General features: G+C 37.9%; 1 protein-coding gene across 4 annotated transcripts in view; it reads right to left on the bottom strand.

Annotated features, from left to right (window-relative positions):
* Positions 1-20,136, bottom strand: part of Pdcd10 (programmed cell death 10) — a 40,467-nt gene that overhangs the window by 17,287 nt on the left and 3,044 nt on the right. The window contains exons 2-3 of one of the 4 annotated variants that reach the window (XM_052731024.1): positions 10,689-10,758; positions 6,114-6,220 (exon numbers count right to left, since the gene is read on the bottom strand). In XM_052731024.1, coding sequence (XP_052586984.1) covers positions 6,114-6,209 — 96 coding nt within the window. In that variant the 5' untranslated portion in view covers positions 6,210-6,220; positions 10,689-10,758. Of the gene's footprint in view, positions 1-6,113; positions 6,331-10,688; positions 10,759-20,136 lie in introns of all 4 variants that reach the window. The other 3 variants (XM_052731022.1, XM_052731021.1, XM_052731023.1) reach the window with 3 other exon arrangements.

The raw sequence follows: 20,136 nt of genomic DNA on the forward strand, positions 1-20,136 counted from the left end.
AGGCTGCTAAGAAATCTGGGACAGGCAGACAGGACGGCTGTTTTTATACTGACAGCCCATGTTCTTTGGGTTTACAGCCCAGGGCCTTCTTCCGACCAGCCAAAGCTCTGAGTCAGATGTGTGCCTTCAAGCAGCAGCATTATTAAATAACTCAGTATCATCCTCACTGGAATGCAAGTAAAAGCCCAGAACAGCAAGTGCAGAGCTGGTAAAATGTATCCAAGATAGGAATTTCTAGACTAAATCTGCACATTTGTATTTTACAAAGACAACAGTCACAGGAAGGTCAGACATAGCTTAGTAAATCCAAGCCTGTAAACTGAAGCCCTTCAGCAAAGCTCTGTTGGGAGTCATTTTGTGGTTACTGTACACCCACATATCTGCACTGAACTTCATAGGTTTCTTACTCATCTGGCTTCCAATGCCCAAGAGTTGCCAGGTACACAGGCCCAAACCTCCTATTTGCAGAGAAGTTCCCATCTCAATGAACTTATCTAAATTGTTCTCAAATCTACAGAGGCTTGTATTGTACTTAGGCAGCTAGATTTTTACCCACCCTATAAAAAGTACTTCTTTTACCCCCTCTCAGTTGTGATTAAGATTTAACAAAACCATGTTCAACACACTATCCCTCTTCTCCTGACAAAGTTCTGAGAACATTCTAACAACAGCAGCCATTTCATTAGGCATGAACTAAGTGCCTATGGAGTCTCTTTCTACAGAATAATCTCTAATTTTCACAATAAATCTGTTGCTATCGTCATAATTTTACAGATGGAAACTCTGGTTGATACAAATTTCCAACTTTGTACTGAGACAAGGATCATGCCATAGGCTTGGCTCTCAGGCCTGTACACAAGCAGTCTTTATCATTTCCTACATCATTTTCTACACTGGAGTTGGGAACTGCATCTCTGTGAGAACTAAGACACCCGAGTTCTACCATGTTGAAGAAATCAATGTTAAAAGAGGATCCAGAGCCTTACTAACTACAAGTTTGAACTCAGTAGCTATGTGAAAAGCTGAAAAGTGGGACTGTTATCAGCTTAGTTTTCGGAGATTGTATCTGAATTGGTTTTAAAGTGGCCTGGCTTCTTAAAATCATCTTCACAAGCTCTACCACTCAAAGGTTTCTTCAGAGTTGGTGACACATGAGGATATGATGATTTCATGTTAGTCTCTAACAGAAAAAGAAGTTTGCAGTTTGTTTCTAATACTTATTACTGAGTGGAATCCTGAAAGCTGTTGGAGTTACAACTGTTGGCTAGAGTAGTTTCATAAAGAACCCTGACCTGTTTGCAGAGTTACTAGATTACTAGTAAATGATAGCTTATACACCACATAGTTGGACCTAATGGGGAGAAGATTACAGCTACACTTTGCATCGCTGGACACCAAAATAAGAAGTGGCATTGCTTGGGCCTCAGCCTCACTTTATGTCACTACTGGAAGGAGGACAAGAAAAGCATCCAAATTAGAGAAGAGAGTGCTGAAGACAGCTCATCTCCACTAGGAGGTGGAGCACCAGTGTCTGTTGAAGGATCCTAAGGAAGTGAGCATGGGCCTCTCAGCTCAACCCCACACTACCAACCGCCCCAGGGCTCCTTCCTCAGAATTGAGGATAGCTTTTCAACACTATTGTCAACTGCACTTGCCAAATTTATACTCAGGTTCACAAATAAAATACTTTATAAATTCAAGTGTAATCCCAGTTCTCAAGAGCTCATTTATTGCACTGATCCCTCTAGAAGTATCAGTTATTCCCACATTTTTCAAGTATCACATGGGTTTCCAAATCCATAGTTAGAAGGAAATAGAAAAAAAGAAAGAAAGAAAGAAATCAATTCAGCCTTTGTTCAAGTTTTCAACAGTATTGCATAAAATCTTGTAAGTGTGTGTGTGTGTGTGTGTGTGTGTGTGTGTGTGTGTGTGTGTTTCTCTAAAGGTCAAAAGAATTCGGTTACTTAGTTCTAAACTGCATATAAATCTACTGGCTTTCTTAACATCAGACAAGATCAGGTTTTCCCAGGGTGACCACCATCCTTACACGGACACCAAGTTTATTGATCCTATTTCTTATGCTAAACCTTAAACTAAACTGGGCACGTCACAAGGCTAAAACTCCAGGTGTATCTTGTAGGAATGTGGCGAGACAAGTGGAAAAGTCGGCATGTTAGCTGCCACAGAAAGCAAATGTCCTCAGCTCTGCTCTGTCCAGAAGACAAGAAAAAGCCCTCCTCTGTGTTCCCAAGAGAGTAGTTCCCGAATTTACCAAACTCTATGGCAAATCAGATAAGACGGGCCACATAAATAGTATAAAAACATCTGCTGACTCTGTTGGAAAGTATGCAAACATTCTATGCTGACCACAACTGTATCAAAAATATTGGATGAGATCTTCATAATTATAACACCATATGCCTAGCATTACTCTAAATACATTACATTAACTAATATATTTTCACAGGTTGTTGAAAATTAAATAAGTTATTCTTTATTCCAATTTGAGTCATCAGGAAATCCAGGCAAAAGTATGTCTTTTTTGCAGCACTGGACTAAGTGACACCCCAAACTAGAATCACCCCCATGACGAGACTACAGGGAAAAATCCACTCACTTCTCAGTTTGCCTGAATTCTTCCCCTCCCAACAAAAGAGAAAACAGAAGTAAAGAGGTTAAGCTAGAATAGACTCAGGTCACATTTGTTTACTAGAAAAAATGTAGAGCTACATCCATATCAGCAAAAACTGGCAGAAGGAGCTTACTGAGAAGCTTCTGAATAGAATATTATTCACAAGTATATTTTGAAGTTATCTATTGATAAATTTTTGCAGCCTAAAATTCCTATTTAGTTGCAAAACTTTATTTCACAAAATATGCCCCATAATGCATCAGAATGTATTTTATCTTAAACATATCTGTCCACATACACGTGGCTTATGTTTCCTGGAAGAAGGAACTCCTCTCCTCTCTTCTCCATATACAAAGACTCAGTAAGAACAATGCAGTTACAGGGAACCTGACCAAAGGCCTGTAGAGGTCTGCAGAAAGCAAGTTTTCCACAATGCAGTAAGGAGGAGGACTATTTCACAGTAAGTTTATGTGTACAATTTCTGGGACTCTGAACTCAGTGGCCGCTGGCTGAACAAGAAGTGTGCTCTTTCTCAGTTATCTTACAGCTGCGTTACTAAGTACAGACAGCACTCAGAATGCCTGCCATAAACAAGTGATTTGTAAACTTGAGCAACAGTATAAAAATCTCTAACATGAAGCTTGTCCCTCGAGATAAATGATACCTAGACTGTAGCTACTATGAATAAAATGTTAAGAAGGGAAGGAGGAGACTTCCTAATGCTTAGGATATGCTATGGGAAAGATCTGGAAAGCCACATCTATTTTCAGCATCCCCACTGTGGTACTATTCTCTGGAGAAGTAATTTGAAACTATTTTTATGTTTATCTAAACCTGTACAGTACAAAATAATAAAGCCAAAGTAAACTATAATTTCTCATTGGTACCCATACAGAAAATTCAGTTTTGAACTACAGTTAACTGTGACCTTAATTCATTAGGTACCTTATATTAATACACAGAAATGCTAAAGAATAACGCTAGCAGTGACTACAATGTCTTTTAACTCAACACTTCATTCATGAAGTCCCAATAATTCTATTCCTCCATCCAACTCTAGATTTCATCTGTCAAGAGGAAATTTAAATACCACTGCCATATCTAAAACAATAATTTAGAGCATGTTTTTGAATGCAGGACAGGAAGTGATTTTTTTTTTTTAAGTGCGCTACAAGGTTAGGCCATCGAGCTGAACCTCAGAATGAGACCTCAGCAATCAGGTGTAGCAATGCTAAGTCTGTCACAGGCAGCCACTTCATTTTCAAACCTTGCTCCTGAAAATTAATTCTTAGAACAACGATGAATCACTAAGTCGATGCCCGTGAGGCCACATGTGTTTTCAGATCTCACCTGGGGTACAGCACCATCTTTACTTATAAAATTACCAGCCTATTCACAGCAGCTTCCTTTTCTTGGAATTAAATTTCTCTTACATGTGAGTAAAATAAAGTTCTTATCAGCATTAATCCTAACAATTTGTATAACCCAAGCCCCATATTTCTGGGGCAAATTCAAGACTCATACACATTAGGAAGTTAGTTACCCCATGTTTCTAGAACAAAAGCCTTCTCTCATTCCTCTTCACTGACTGGAGGCTGAAACTGATGCTCTGTAAATGAAACCTGCCTCCTCTCAAACCGAGAGTCAAAATACTAGATTAATCCAGAAATTCTTCCTAACACTGCAGCAGACACTAAGCTGGGCACACAGACCTGGAAAGACAAAGCACCTATGAGTGAAATTATAAAAATAATTTTTGAGAGTGTAAGCATTTCAAACCCTAACTACTTCAACCCTAAGTTCCTTACCTAACCTATGGGCTTTCTCCTTGTGTCACTCCTGGTACAAAGTCAGCTAAGGAGCCTTAAACAGTCATGTTCCCCAGTGCATTCTGGAGAACAGGTACGATGCTTGTTTCTCTCTATCCTCATGCCCCGGCAGAGTACTAAGCAATAAGCAGTCAGATGTACCATAAAGAAGCACTTCCTTCTAATAATAGCTACTTGCAATGAAGTATCACAACAAAAAGATGGATCTAATTATTGGCTTGTTGAGAGCTGCCCCAGATGGGACTACCACAGAGGCAACTTTTAAGTTTTACAAGAGAGGCTTTCTCCTTAGTAAGAAAATACTCCTGAATTTTCTAACCTCTTGCACAGTTAGGTTTGGTTGTAAGGTTAGGCTCTTAAAAAACAGATGTACATGGAAGTCTTGTGTAGGACTTTTTTTTAGTAAAAGTTACACTAAGTAAGCAGAGCCCCAATGGAAACAAGACTTCACATCTTATCCCTTCTGGACAAGAACTTAGGACATGATGGAGCTTTGGTAGCTATCATGCATCCTGAGGAGACTATAACATGATAAAGCAGAAGATGAATTTCTGATGATACAGACTTATAACACTATTAGCCTTGAAATCCTCTGCCTCCAAAATCTTTTATGTAATGGAGATAGAAACTTTTACTTATACCATAATTTTGAATTTCTCCTGAAAGGCCTCTGAACCTACTTGGTAATGTTTGAAATTCTACAATATGCCTGGTTTGAAAAAAAGGATAATGAATCATTCTCTCCTGCTTCCAAGATTAAGGTTCATAAGTACATCAAGTGCATCAACCAAAATAATGTGAGGACAAAAAGACTGAGTCTTAGAATAACACTCTAAAATGCTTTGGCATTTTCGTAAGGGCTTCCAGCTATCTTAGCGACAAGAACATTGGTGATTCTGATGATTAACTGTATTGTGCAGCAAAAATAATTATTTATTAGTTTTTCTGTTGTTGTTTTTTTTTGCTAAAGCCACTCACTTTAGAGACAGAACTTGCAGAATTGATGTCTGTCTTATGTAAGCTTAAAAAAATAATTTCACTATTCAAGGTCTCCATTTAACATTACGAGAAGGAATTAACTAACATCAAAGGGACTTACCAGTCTAGAATTCTCTTCATATATTAGAATAATGTTAATTTAAACAAACAAAAAAAAAAAATAAGAAATGTACTTGTGTCGTGTACCAATCAAGCTACCAATGATTTCTTCAGATACAATGTAACAACATCTTCCAAATATCAATTTTTAAAATGGGTTTGGTCACCATGACCTTGTGCCTGCCATTCTGGCTATATACAATGTACTTGTTTCTACTCTTGTCTCTTAGATTCTAACACATATGTATCTTGTTTAGTGGGGCCTGTTCTGAACTCTACAAGAGAGCCCATCTACCAATTTCTCATTTTTTCCCCCTTACTTAATAGTACTTACTGCAATTTTCAACTTAGAATTGTATGTAATATCTATTTCCCCCACTAAGAATACCATATCTAGTTGTTTTTGTTTCTATATGCTTTTGTTTCTACAATTGTATGTATGGACTGGACCCAACAGCCAACACCAGTTCATACAAATGTCTGTCATGTGGGAGAACATAAGAGTAAATGAAGCAGGTACTAAGGAATTGCAGAAATCTTAAATGTGCACTCACCTCATTAAACACAGGATACATAACTGCATAGAGAGGCATAGAAACCATGGAAGTGGTCTCAGCTTCATTCTTCATCTCTTCCATTGTCATCCTCATTCAAAAGCCAACTACAGTAGAAAAAGCAATGCTAAATGCAAAGGAATCTTCATTCACTGCAGAATTTCTTCCTTTTCTATGTATGTATGATAAAGAATGGTACACACAAAAGAACAGCAATCTGGTGGAAGGGAAAGGAGAAAAAGGAATTTATACTAAAGGGAAACAACAAAATTCTAGAAACATTCCTTTTAAAATTAGAGTTGCTGGCTATCACACCCAGAAGCTATTTGTTAATACATGTTCCATGTGAAAACCACCCCAGTCAGCAAGATAGTTTGCTCTTCTTTACAGACTCAAGATTTAGAGACCTCTTGATGTGAAGCACCCTTTCTGTCCCCAGGTACCCAAGGAGCCTAGACGTTGACAAATGAATGTTTAGTACCTATAGACACAAGATGTAGTTCTTACTCATTAAACAGGTCTATACAAGATTCTTCCGAAGAACTCAATTGTCTGACAAAGAGCTAGAGTAGTGCTTCAAAAGCTCCTGTCAAATCTGAGTGCTTAGTATTCTACTGTATCTTTACCAGTGAAAGGGGCTCAATAGCTGCTAACAGCGAAGTCCTGGTTATGGCCATTTTTAAAAATGGAAGGAAAAAAAACAACCAAAAAGCTTCCTTTTACTGAGCTAAACTTTGTTCCCCGACTTTATAGGACACCACCAAAACCAATTCCTAAACTTTATAATACCGAGCAAGAGACAACCACTAACATAACATACTACTGTAGATTTATGAAGATTGCTTTGGCTCTAAACTGCATGAAGGGAAGACCAGAGAAGCAGAATTACAGAAAGGGGAAACTTACCAAATTTAATAAGTCAATGCAAGAGATAAATAGGGACCAGAGCTAAGCAAGAAGAAGCAGGTAAATACCAATGGTAGTCTTCCTGTTCCTATGTAACTACTTAATATGCTTCTAGGTGATCTACCTTCATGGTGGCACACGCATCTAATCCCAGCACTCTGGAGAGAAAGGAGGGTTTGCGAGTCAGAGGTCCACCTGTGCTTCAAAGCTAGTCTCACTTAATAAAACAGAACAACCAACTACACAAAACAAACTTGGAACCCAGGAGAACATAGACTAAATAGTAAGAATCTATGGCCCCAATGAAAAAGCATGTGAGAAACAGCAAAACAGGATCAGAGACAGACCTTCGAGAGCAACTGAATTTGATAATAGAGAGGATCACTTGTTAAATGTTTTATTGATTACCCATATGCATGATAGTAAATACACATCAGCTGATTAAAAAAAATACAATCTTTAATCATATAGCACGTCACAAAAGGAAAAGAGAACATGAACAAGTGTGAGTAGCAAAAGCAAAGCTGGCCTGTGTGCTTGTTGAAATGGGAGAAGGTGACAAGATCTGCATTACATATTGTTTCATGAAGGTGGCCAGACAGTTTAAAAGCCATGGAACATAGACAATGACTTTGAAATTAAGAGCACCCTTCAAAGAACAGCATACTAGTATCTTAGAAGCTTAGAGTGAGCTGATCAGAAGAAAGGTTATGTTTTTCCCAGTATTTCATTAAGAAGGAGATGGCAATGGGCAGAGCAGGATCAATTGGATCATTTTTACTTTACTCTTTAAGTATACATGTAAATATCACCTAAAACAGGAATTGACAGGTTCAGGGATCAGGGTAGGTGGCTAGAACCATTAAGAGATCCTGCTGACATCTCTACATACAATAAGCCTACTCAAACCTTATGCATATACTAGTCTTGGGCTTTTCTTGGTCTTGTATTTAGTAAGCAGTTTCTCCTCCAAAACTAACATCATACTATTATCAGATCTTTAACAACCTTTTAATATTGTTACTATGAAAAAATGCTCCTCCAAATACTTTACAACAGAACTGTTTTTAGAATATACGTTACAAACTGGACCTACTTATGGTTTCAATAGCATGAGATAGCCACCAATGGTTCCAGTAAGGCTTTTAAAATACTGAATTACTCTGTCAGATTTAATTAAGTTGAAATGTGCTTCTTTCATTCCTTCCAAATGATTTTTCATTTCAAATGGTTTCATGGACAACCTATAGACAGGCCAAGCCAACAAAAAGCTTGCTATATAAATAGCCAGGGCCCACTGAGCAGAGGCCTGAGGACCTTGTTTTGACAAGCTTCCTTCCTTGGACAGTTGCAAGTTTCAGCCATGCCATGGGAGATGAACAACACACTAAAGGGTACTTGTTTCTGGGTGAGAAATGGTCCTGCATGTACAGATAACTGAAGATCCCAGATTCTGAATCCCAAACCTGGAAGTGATCTCATCCACCTTCTACCTGTACTAAAAAACAAAAGTACCCAAAGGCTAACTAATGTGTTTGTTAGCTTTACTGTAATTGTAACTATTTGCCTGCATAAAGAATCAAAGAGGAACGATTTCTTTGGCTCAGTTTTGGAGGTTTCTGTCCACCCTGAAGATGGCACAGAGTAGCAGATGTGGCAGACAGGAAGCAGCAAGTGGCTCTCTCCTTTCTCCATTCCAGTAGATCTTGGTCCCTAGTTTATGGGACCATGCTACCCACATAAGCAGGTCTGGACAGATTTTCCCCTTAAAGTACTCTGGAAATGCTCATGGATGCAGTCCGTGGTGCTTCACTAAGCTTTTAGGTGCTCCTTAGTCCAATGAAGTTTACAGTCAATATAGACTACCACACTGCATGTTGATTTACCCATGGGCACAAGTACTTCCTAATAATAACATAAATCATAAAAACTTAAGTCAATAAGGTACTTGCTGTTGCCACCATGTACCTGAATTCAATCCCCATCACCCATATAAAAAGGCAGGCATTGGAGTGCAAGTTCATATACTTGTAATTCCAGAGTAGGGAAAATACAGCCAGCCAGATTCCTGGGGTTCACTGGCCAGCCTATCCTATCCAAGCCGAACAGTAAGCAATCCCCACATCCTAGTGAGACACTGTCTTAAAAAGCAAGGTGGAGGCTCCTGAAGAACAACACTATAAGCTGACCTCATGCCTACACACATCTACACACACACAGAGAGAGAGAGAGAGAATGTGTCAATACAGGTGAATCTATCAGGAATGGCTTTATGTTTATCTTTTTATTGTGCTGCTTCAGAGGAACTGTTCAGTTCAAAGTGAGCTTTGTAGGTGAATTAGTATGCATCCATAGAATAAATAAATAAAAATAAATAACAACAACACACACCACACACACACACACACACACACACACACACACACACACACCCCAAGGGCTGTAAATGTTAATGATACCCTTAGTTTTTGTTTAGAAATAAATGTTATGATGTAGGATTCTGTTACAAATGGAACCTTCTCGTTCATGTTCCTTACTCAAAATAGTACCATTAAATTCTAACATAAGAAAAATCAGCTTGAAATATCTTCCTGAGTTTAAAACAATCATCACTTGTTTAGAATGAACAGGCGTAAAATAATCATTGGCCACTTCCACTTCCAAATTTAGTCTTTAGGGTTCCTGCCCTGCCTGACCAACTCCAATCTGCTCATGTAAAAAGCTACAGTATCTCAGAGTTTCCTGAAACAGACTCACTTTACTCCATCTGGGGCATGAGAGATAATTCGAAAGCTGCTACAATAGACGAAGGGAATAAAGCAGTATTTCTTGGAATTGAAGTGAATATGGTTCTTCGTTGAAAAGGGATTCCTAAATAACCTAGACTTTCACTATTTAGCAAACAAAACAAAACAAACGAACAAACAAACAAAAAATGCACCTTTCTCTAGCATGCAGAGTCCATGTGCTATTTTCCAATTCATGTGTATTTCTTCTCTCCATAAGGACTTAAGAGATAGCATAGAGTGATGTTTGAATGAACACACTAAGGATGTAAGTAGACAATCTTTAAGTTCAGCCTTGCTAGTACCTTTTCAAGTACCAAGCTTAGCAAAATAAAAACAAACACAAAAATCTAACTAATCCTATTAAATTCCACACTTGGTCACATTTACCAGTTTTTACTTTTAGCTTCCCCAAGCTCTTCCTATTACATTAAACAAAGACAATATAACATTAGAAATTATAAGCAAAATCAAAATTTTACAGTAATTTGGACAAGAGTAAAATCAAAGGTTAAATAGTAAGATATTATAAACTCTAAAATCTTGTAAAATTTTGTAGCCTTGGCTGGAACTCATTATATCAAACAGCCTTGCATCTAGCTCAGAGATCTGCCTGTCTATGCCTCCTAAGTGCTGGGATTAAAAGGGTGTACCTCCATGTCCAGCATAATTACATGCTTAACAAGTTTCTCCAAGTAGAAGAATTCCCAATGCTATCTAACTTTGTTTTCCATATAAGCAAGACCAAAAAGGCCAATAAGAATTAGGAGAGAGTAAATCTTTCTCTTTAAAACAAAGTTTTAGCTCCCAAGTGTTGGGAGATATAAGCCATCACCAACTATTTCAGAGCTTATTAGGAAAACTCATTCCCAAGACTACTCACTTAGAATCCAGGTATCTATTCTTAACAGATGACCCAGACGAGTCTCAGGAAGAGGGCGGTCTGGGAATCACTGTTATGGAAAAAAAAAAAAAAAAGCAGTGGGTAAACAGAAAATTTAGCAGCTAGGACCAGCCTCAGGGATATAGGTAAAATTAAATCTGATGAGATATCTGGAAAGAATCTGCAAAGAGTATGTATCATGCTTTATGAAATTCCAATTGATCACCAGCTTCCCTTTTTCCATCAGAAGAAGACAGGTGGTGAAACTGTATCCTCTTTGAGGTCTTTGGCATCCTAAAATTGTTACATTTCTATTATTATATGTAATACAGGTCCAGAAAGTAAAACAACTCTCATCAGATCAGAAAAATTAATTGCAAGATCTAGTAAAGAGGTGCTCTCCAAGAGTGGGCTGACTGAAAGTTCCAAATAGCCACTTTCTTATTTTCTCTTCATAATTATCAAGAATCTTACTGGTCAGGCTCCTAGAGAAACCAGTTCCCCCAAGCTACATGCCTAGAACTGTATAGATCACACTACAGCCATTTTACAAAGTAGAAAAGCTCTAATTTGTTCTCACGACCTTTACAACTTTTAAGATGTGTCAAGAGATACAGCCACTTCCAAGTAAGAGCTAACATTTCCTAAAAGGTTTAGAACGAGGAAGACTGAGGAATACTGTAAGCAGAAAATTCTACTTAGATAAAAATGAGCTTCAAATCTTCAGAATACACTTAGATAACCAAGCTGTTATGGGATGCTGCATTTAGGAATATATACAAATACCTTGCTAATAGCAAGAAATATATAGCACTCTGACACTTTACTGCTGTTATGCATACTTATGAATGTCCATACATATGTATCTCATAATATCAAATAGACAGCTTATACAGGAAGCTACAGGGGGGAAGTGAAATGGGCTCAAATTGTTTTGGTTAAATCGTGTTGTGTGTGAACAAATCACTTCACCTCTATCTATTATATTCTTTGTTAAGATAATTAAGTCCTATACTTAAAAGAGATGGAGTTAAGCCGGGTGGTGGGAGTGCACACCTTTAATCCCAGCACTCGGGAGGCAGAGGCAGGCGGATCTCTGTGAGTTCAAGGCCAGCCTGGACTACAAAGTGAGTTCCAGGAAAGGCGCAAAGCTACACAGAGAAACCCTGTCTCGAAAAACCAAAAAAAAAAAAAAAAAAAAAGAGATGGAGTTAAAAATGAGGTAGTTTATAAACCAAACTATAACATCTTTACATTAAATTTTGAGTTACTAAGCATTATATTTTAGGTCTTTTAAATAATTTTCCCAGAAAAGTATATACATACCATAATGATGTCTCACTGCATTGGAAAGTCCAGTTTGTTTAATCAAATTTTGAAGGGCACTCCTTTGTTGAACTACATTTTCCAGAAATTTCTGAGCTGAAAATGCACCTTACTCTAGCATGGTACAGAGTCCATGTGAGAGACACTTTTTCCTCTTTCAAATTTGAGTATCTCAAATATGATGTTACAGTAAAAGAAAGCTAACAGAGAACTGGTACTCAAAATGGAGCTATTGACGATAGCTACCTGAGACAATGTGAAGGAGTCTTTGGAATCGGTTTTGCAAGAAGGGTTGGAAAAGTTCAGAGGAACAGTGGGACAAACTGTCATATAGCATGGAAGGATGTAAATGTAATCATGCAAAGTGAAGGGTGACTATGCCAGATCAGAAAACACAGATGTAGAAAGGAGGTCAGGCTGATGAGGGTCCCAATGAAAATGAAGACTTGACTAGCAATTGGGCTAAAAGCTATGCTTGTCACACCATGGGGTGGGGGGTGCATTTTGTCCACTCTCTGGCACTTTGATGAAGACCAAGCTTAAACATAAATAGGCAAGCTTATCTAGAAGAGGAAATCTCAGAGCTGTAACAAAGCAAGTCAGGAAATGACACAGATATTACCAGCAGGCAAACTTTATAATGACAATCATAAGCAAAAGGAACAGAATGGAAATTTGAAAACTTCCTAACCTGGCCAAAGAAAGAGCATGTGTAAGGATGCAGCTAGAGGGTGAGGTAGCTAGGCTAGTAGGGATAACAAAATACAACCGACAGTTTGCATTACGAGAGTAGGATGGTGCCTCAGGCACCTCCCAAATGTGCAAAACCAAGGTTCAGAGACTTAGGAGAGCAAATATTTCAGACACCCAATCAGAATCTTGGGAGAAGAGCACCCTGCCAGACCTTGTCTGCCCAGGGAATGGTTTTCCTAGGATTCACTTTCCTTTTCTGCCAAGAGGAAACACAAAGGCAGCTTCTGTGGTTCAGGTAGGCCCTGGTACAGCCTGGGCTGGTGGCAAACACTGCCATTTTCCACCTGATGCTGAGTTTCCAGGAATGCAGAGTGAAGTAGTTAAATCACACACGTTTTCATCCGCATTTCAAAGGAAGCCTGGAAGGCCAGCTAGTACACAGCGCAGTCGCAGTCCTGGGGGGTTACCCGAAACGGGCAACTGTGGGGCTGAAGCCTACAGACCATGGTAAGGAAGAACTGACACGCAATGCTCATCAGGTAAAACTACAGGAAGCATGAGAGCCACTCCGAGTGAGTAACCAAGTGTAAAGTAACTGTAAACAAAGCTGAAAAGTAGGGTTGTCCGAGCTCTTGGAAGCCCACATTCTGCCAGTGTATCCTAGGTACAGATGTAGAGCTTTAGAATTTGATGTTTGCCTTGCTGGCTTTCCCAGGTGACTAGAGCTGAACACTGCTTCCAGTCTCCAGTTTCTCCCTTCTGGAATGGATATAGGCACTTTCTGCCTGTTCCACCTTTGTATTTTAGAAGGATAAGGCTTTCTTTTTTATTTTTACAGGGGCTTGCAGCTGAGTTACACTGACCACTCAGTTAACTCTAGACTTGAACTGAGGAGAAATGTCAGAACAATTAAGACTCCGGGACTCTTAGAGACTGACTGAATATGCATTTTAAATCACAACATGGACATAAGCCTTGACAGGACAGGAGCTGAATGCTGTCATATGGAACTTCGATGTCTCTCAGACCCTCATGTGTCGAAGGCTTGGTTTCCATGGAGGTGATATTAGGAGTTGGTAGAAACTTTACGAAGTGGAACTAGTCCAAAGAACTTAGGTCAAAGGTGTTACGGCCCTGAATTTTTAAAGTAGGCCTCTTTCTTGTTCTTTGTTCCCTCTTGTGTGAATGATCTTATTCCTACCTTGATGGGCTGGCTCTATCTCCAAAGCACTGGGGCCAAGTGACCATGAACTACAGCCAAGTTGTTTGTTATAGAGAAAGGAAGTTAACAGATTTCAAAATTAATATTGCCTATAAGACAACAGGGCCAGAAGTGCTGCCGACAGACCTGAGAACATCAGGAGCACTGATACCCAAGAACATGCGTCAATGCTAACAGCAGCTAACTTTCAGGTTTGAGGTGAAGAGAGGACAATGTATGGGGCATGGCATAGTAATTAATATTAGCTATCATGATCACGTGCAGAAATGCACACGCAATTCAGGATGAATTCTTACCTCTTCAGGGTATCAAGGACCCTGAAAACAAAAAAGCTGGTAAAGATATGGTTTTAAACCTCTTTAAGACAGCAGAACTTCTGTTTAAAAATAAAATCATCTCCCCTCTCCCCATATGTGTGTGTGAAACAAAACATTATTCTTTCATTTAATAAATTAAGCACTTAAAACTTGCTAGCCCCTCCCTCTCACAGAAGCCATGACACATCTATCTCTCCTCAAAATTCAAGTCACTATTCTATAGAATAACTAATATAACTAGCACTAACATAAGCACTATAAATGAAACATAAGTGAGTGGCCATAATAGTAAGGTTTAAGAGAGCATAGGATACCTAGAACCAAACTTTTCTGTAACTCGGTACCAGATCTCAATCTCTAACCAGTAACTTCCTTTGCTATAGATGTTGATACATTTAAAAAAGTTAACTGCTAAAGTTCTAAAACTTTAAATTAAAAATAACCATTATAGACACCAAGCCCAGTCTTCAGCTTTCACAACTCAGAAACAGAATGGTGGTTGATAGTGTTAGCCAAATACATTAATGTGCTTCCAAGGCCTCTTGTATTTGGTGTTTATAAACAGTACTATGCTACCCTGCCTCACTCTGCGTCACCTCTGGCTCAATCTGTACAGAGCAAGAGCTGTGAACTCCCATAAAACTGTCAGGAGACTGAAGTAGGCAGGAATGTAGTTAAGATCTGACTTTGTGAATTTCTAATTTGGTAACTCTGACTCACCTTAAAGTCCATTATTGTACTGTGGCAAATGTATATCCTTACATATTTGGAGGAATTACTGACCAATATAAAAATCTATGAAGTGATAAGAAGCATGTTTTTTCTACAGTATATAGCAGGAGATAAATGTTTAGGTTTGGAAGAAGGATATAGTTTAAATTTTTGCTCAGCTGGGTTATACTATTTAAATTCTTTAATAACTTTCTAAGCTCACTGAGAAATGAATGTATATACTGATTGAAGTTTTCACTTTACATGGTTGTTTGAAGTATTAAGAACCAACAAACATCTAATTCACATGGTTAGAGATGCTATTTCATCAAAGTTCCATGAGCCTGAGATGGCTTCAGGTTGAAAGGAGGCTGAGACAAAGCAGATTAGAATGCAAACTCTGACTTGTAGGACATGTGAATTAGTGTCTCCTTCAATTCTGCCACCTCCAGTCACCTTTGCTGGCCTCATCTTCACCCTGCCTACCCAGCACAGTGGCGATCTAATGCTGGCTATCACAACGTCATACCACTTATACACAACCATTTTCCAAACTTTTCCCTTTCATTTGTCAAAGGACAGTCAAAAGTTACTTGGCCATCAAAATTACATAACCCACAGGAAATTACTCTCAGTTTAAAAGTACAAAAAGAATTTGGTCACCAAAGGAACTTTAAGACTATTTAAAGCAATGGCCTTAAAACTACTTTTATTTTTAGGGCTGGTGAGATGGTTCAGGGATTAAGAGCATGAAGGACCCTGGGTTCAATTCCCAGCACTCACATGGTGGTTAACAACCATCTGTAACTACAACCCAGGGGATCCAACAACTTCTTCTGACCTTCTGTGGGCACTGCACACACATGGTACAGACATACACACAGGCAGAACATCCATGCACTTAAACATAAATTAAAAAATTCACACAAAAAAACAACCTACTTTTATTTTCTTAATGGACACAGGTCAGCTTAATAAAGGAAGTTGTGTCCTAGAAGCAGATTGGGTAGCACAGGAAAATCAAGATGTGATCAAAGACCGAGGGTCAATATATTAAAGGTAAAACTCTAGAATGATCAAAAGTTGACAAACAGAATCTGAGATCAGTCAGTTGGTTGATCGGAAATGGGAATAAGGAAAATAAAAAATGGCCTCTAAGGTATTTGAAAATCACTGATTTAGGGGATATTATAAATTTCTTATTATGATTCTTTTTATTTCCTATTCCACTGACTAACCAGAATTCAAGTATGGATAAAATTAAGTAATCTGCCCTCTTGATCATGCTCCTCTTTTGGCCATGAAGTTCTCTGTGTAGGGAGCTCATAAATTAAGTGCCCAACTGAATAGTCATTTAGTGTTTAATTGATGCACATGGTGGTTTTCCTTTTGATTAGCATCTGTGATCTCTCCTTTTAATTTCACCAACATAACATTACGATTTCACTTTAAAGTATCTTAGAAATTCAAGTGAACAGCTCCCAGAGTATGCTTCTGTTCTCTAAACAAGACCACCCTGGACCATATCTACTTGCTTTGTACTAACTCCTTTGTCTGAGAAGCCTACTTTTTCATTTAATAACCCCCAAGTAGGTAAGGTTCTCTACAATATGCAACAGAAACACTTTTCCTTATTTGATGGTTTTTACACCCAAAACAAGGCATCTAAATGCTGATAGACTCTGTAGCACTAAAAAACAAGTTGCCCCAGGTTCTCTTGTTTAACACTAGGTGCTGCTAATGAAGGCAAGGTTCCCTTGATGATGCCATTAAACTCTACTTTTTCTCCTAACTGATCTCAATACAAATTATCTTAGTTGCAAGAAGGGGGCAATAGAATGGCTATCTATATGGTATTTAGAGTCCCTTCTGTACCCTTCATTTTGTAAAACTGTTTATAAGAACACCTACATCAACCTCAAAATCTCAATACTATTAAAATGTCGATTTTAACATAGATAAAGGCATGTCTCAAAGCATGTGTATTTCTGAATAAAAAGGTCATAGTATTATTCCAAATCTTTTGGAATTAAATTAAGAAAGCCTTGCAATAAAGTGCCACAGAGAGCCACTGCTGCCTAGAGGCCAGGTCTGACTCATTTAACATTTCCAAGTACCTTTTGTTGTACAACCTTACATAAGTATGAGAAAGCAGCAAGGGTGTAACATTTTAGGATTTTTTCATTCCTTCAATCCACTCACAGCTGGATTCCAGGTCATCCTGAATTAAGGCAGGATGGCTGAATAAGACAGAAAGAGTCATTTTAGCATAAAGAGCCAGATGGCAAATTAGAGAAACCATGTTTTATCCCTCCATATCAGCTATGGCTCCTAATTATTAAACAAATAGATGCATATGAAGTGCTGTATATTAAAATGTCTAAGTGCCAAAGACATCATCTTCACATCTCCTTTTCTATCTAAAGTTTAAACTCCCTAGAAAATGTATCCATTTTCCATTTCCTAGTACTTGTCATAGACCTCTGCACGACGGTCTAAGTCAGCAACAGTGCTCTAACTCTTCAGTGATACAGTGATGAAGTCAGTGCGAGCCCCTGAAAATGAACGGGACTGCGGTGAACAGTCAGTGAAGAAGCAGTGACAGAGACGAGCACTCCTGCATCTAGTGAGCCATGCCTACTCTGCGAAGACCAGTGGTAGGACTAATTGTCCATGTATACAAGTCCCAGACTGAGATAAGAAAATGGACTACCATTCCCCTGACAAACTCAGGCACAAAGCCTCAGTCTGAACAGCTCCCAGCACTGATTTTAAGTGGTGAATTATGATATACAATACCAGATTATATATATTTTCCAATAGCATCTGAATAGGAAATCAAATACTTAACCCACCAACCTAAAGGAAAACAATCTATTTCACTGATGGAAAAAAACCCTGGATGTAATGTACAAGTGGTCTGTTAGTCTCTGCTGTATGAACTTCCCAGCAGATTTCAAGTGTAAACCTACTTAACAAATAACAATAACTGTGCCGCAATGACCATGACATCTAAGGGACAATTTCTCTGTTATTGCAACTCTAATGCTACAAGTAGGCCTTTAACTATGAACACCATTTTACTGAAATGATTAAAAGGCTGGAATCTCCAGTGGGCCACCTGGACTGAACTCCCAACGTAATTCCAAGCAAGTATGAGTTCTGTGATCTTGGGCAAGTGCCTTATTTTCTCTCCCTTGTTTACAAAATGTGGATAATAATGCTCTTACCTCCTCTGATGGTTGTAAGGATTGTAGGTGGGCATGTAAAATGCTTGGCATGAACACTGGCCATATATATTAGATTCTAGCTCATACCAAATAGACAATTTCACACATCAAACATACTCAACAACTACATAGGTGAATGAACCAAGGTATTATTACTATACAATTTAGACTTACCTATGGCAAACTTATTCCCAAGAGACAGTTCTGACTGAGGAAAGGGAAGTTAATTTCTAATGCTTACCCAATAATTCAGTGTAACCCAATGATAAAAAACAAATCCTTTGTGCTCCCCTTCATCCCTAAAGTAACACCAGATTCTAAGTAACTGTAGGAGATTACATAGGTTCAAATCACTTTTGCATAGTTTAAAAAACCTGCTTCCCATACTCCAAAGGTAAAAGTGGCCTTGAAAAATAAGACTAATAGTGTGATGCCAGCCAAGTTGTGTTTTGTAGCTTAAATGAAATTCTGTTGTTTATATAAAATTGGACTGTGAAATTAAATTACAGCAAATAAATTACCTCTAATTGCCTCAACAGAAGTGCTTTCACTTTTGTTATTTTTGAATGTGTATAAATATTCTATCACCTTAAATCTGAAACCCACAATATTTCAAATGCAATAAAGTATAAAATCACACCATGTTCTATATGTTTCAGAGGAAAAATTAGTGTATTTGGCTTAAAATTCTTAGTAACAATACCTATCGTAATAACTCTAATACTTTAACAACATATAAACAATACCTCAGCTAAATCTCCTACAAACTGCATATATGAGATAAATATGAAGTTTTTATTGAAGATTCAAATAACATTCAGACTAACTTTTTTAAAGTACCAAGTTCAGAATTTAGCAAAGACACATTCAATAGTAAACCTTAGCACATCATCAAAATTTAAAGCAATCACTTTTGACAATATTCTTTTGGACGGTGTATTGGTAAATGTTATGAATGAGTAAAAGGCTACATAATTCAGAGATGTTGAATGTATTCTACTGTAATACTGTGGTACTGTGAAAAATTACATAATTTGTTTTCCAGACAAAAATCTAGCCTGCTATATCCTTAAAATTTTTTTTGCAAAATTTTAAAAACACTTTTAATCTTGTGTCATATTCAAAGCAAGTAAAATATTATCTTAAAATCCTCAAATATAACTTTTAAGAAGGGCAAAATATAAGTTCCTCTGAAATTAGAAAGTTAGTTTCCCCAAATCATCTTCTCTCAAGAAGGATGTATTAAATCCTGGTTATAACCACAACCAAAAAAACCCAAAGAAGCATGGAGACAGGTCTAGATGCAAACCTTGCCTCCAGTCCTTCTAAGACTTTAGCAATTTAACTGTATTCTGAGTTGAATGTGTAAACTTATTTCTTTCTATCTTTGGTGTCCTCGGCCAAAGGCAAGTAAAATAACTGTTTTTAAGTAAAAAAAAAACGAATATATCTAAGGAAGAATAACGACCATTAAAAAGTTTCTTCCATGTCTATATTTTGTTATAATGCATCTTGCTTGTTTTTAAAAAGCAAGGCAGTAGCACGTTTTCTAAAATGCTGAGCTACACAGAAATTTTGCTGTAAAAGAAAACAACTCCTTTATATTTCCACAATGAAACTACTTAATGTAGACTTTAGAGATCACCAAGAAAAAGTACCTTTCTATAATTTACATTAAATTTCTGGCATTAACTCCTTTATATCTGTCCTAAATCCATTTGAAAATTCCTGTATCCTTCAACTGGCTATGAGGAAAGAAGCAGATGCTTCATTCATTTCTGTATTTCTGACCCTAGCACGGTACTGGAGGCACTATGCTTGAATATATACATTCATTCATTCATTCTGCAAATAATTACTGAATACTCACTGCTAAATAGTACAAGAGGCAGGCTAAGCCATAACAAATGAGAATGCCTTGCCCAGGTAACCTTTAGGATGGTAAAACA

This window comes from Peromyscus californicus, unplaced genomic scaffold (assembly GCF_007827085.1).
Source record: "Peromyscus californicus insignis strain IS unplaced genomic scaffold, ASM782708v3 Scaffold_9__1_contigs__length_137607984, whole genome shotgun sequence".
NCBI classification, from domain to species: Eukaryota; Metazoa; Chordata; class Mammalia; order Rodentia; family Cricetidae; genus Peromyscus; species Peromyscus californicus.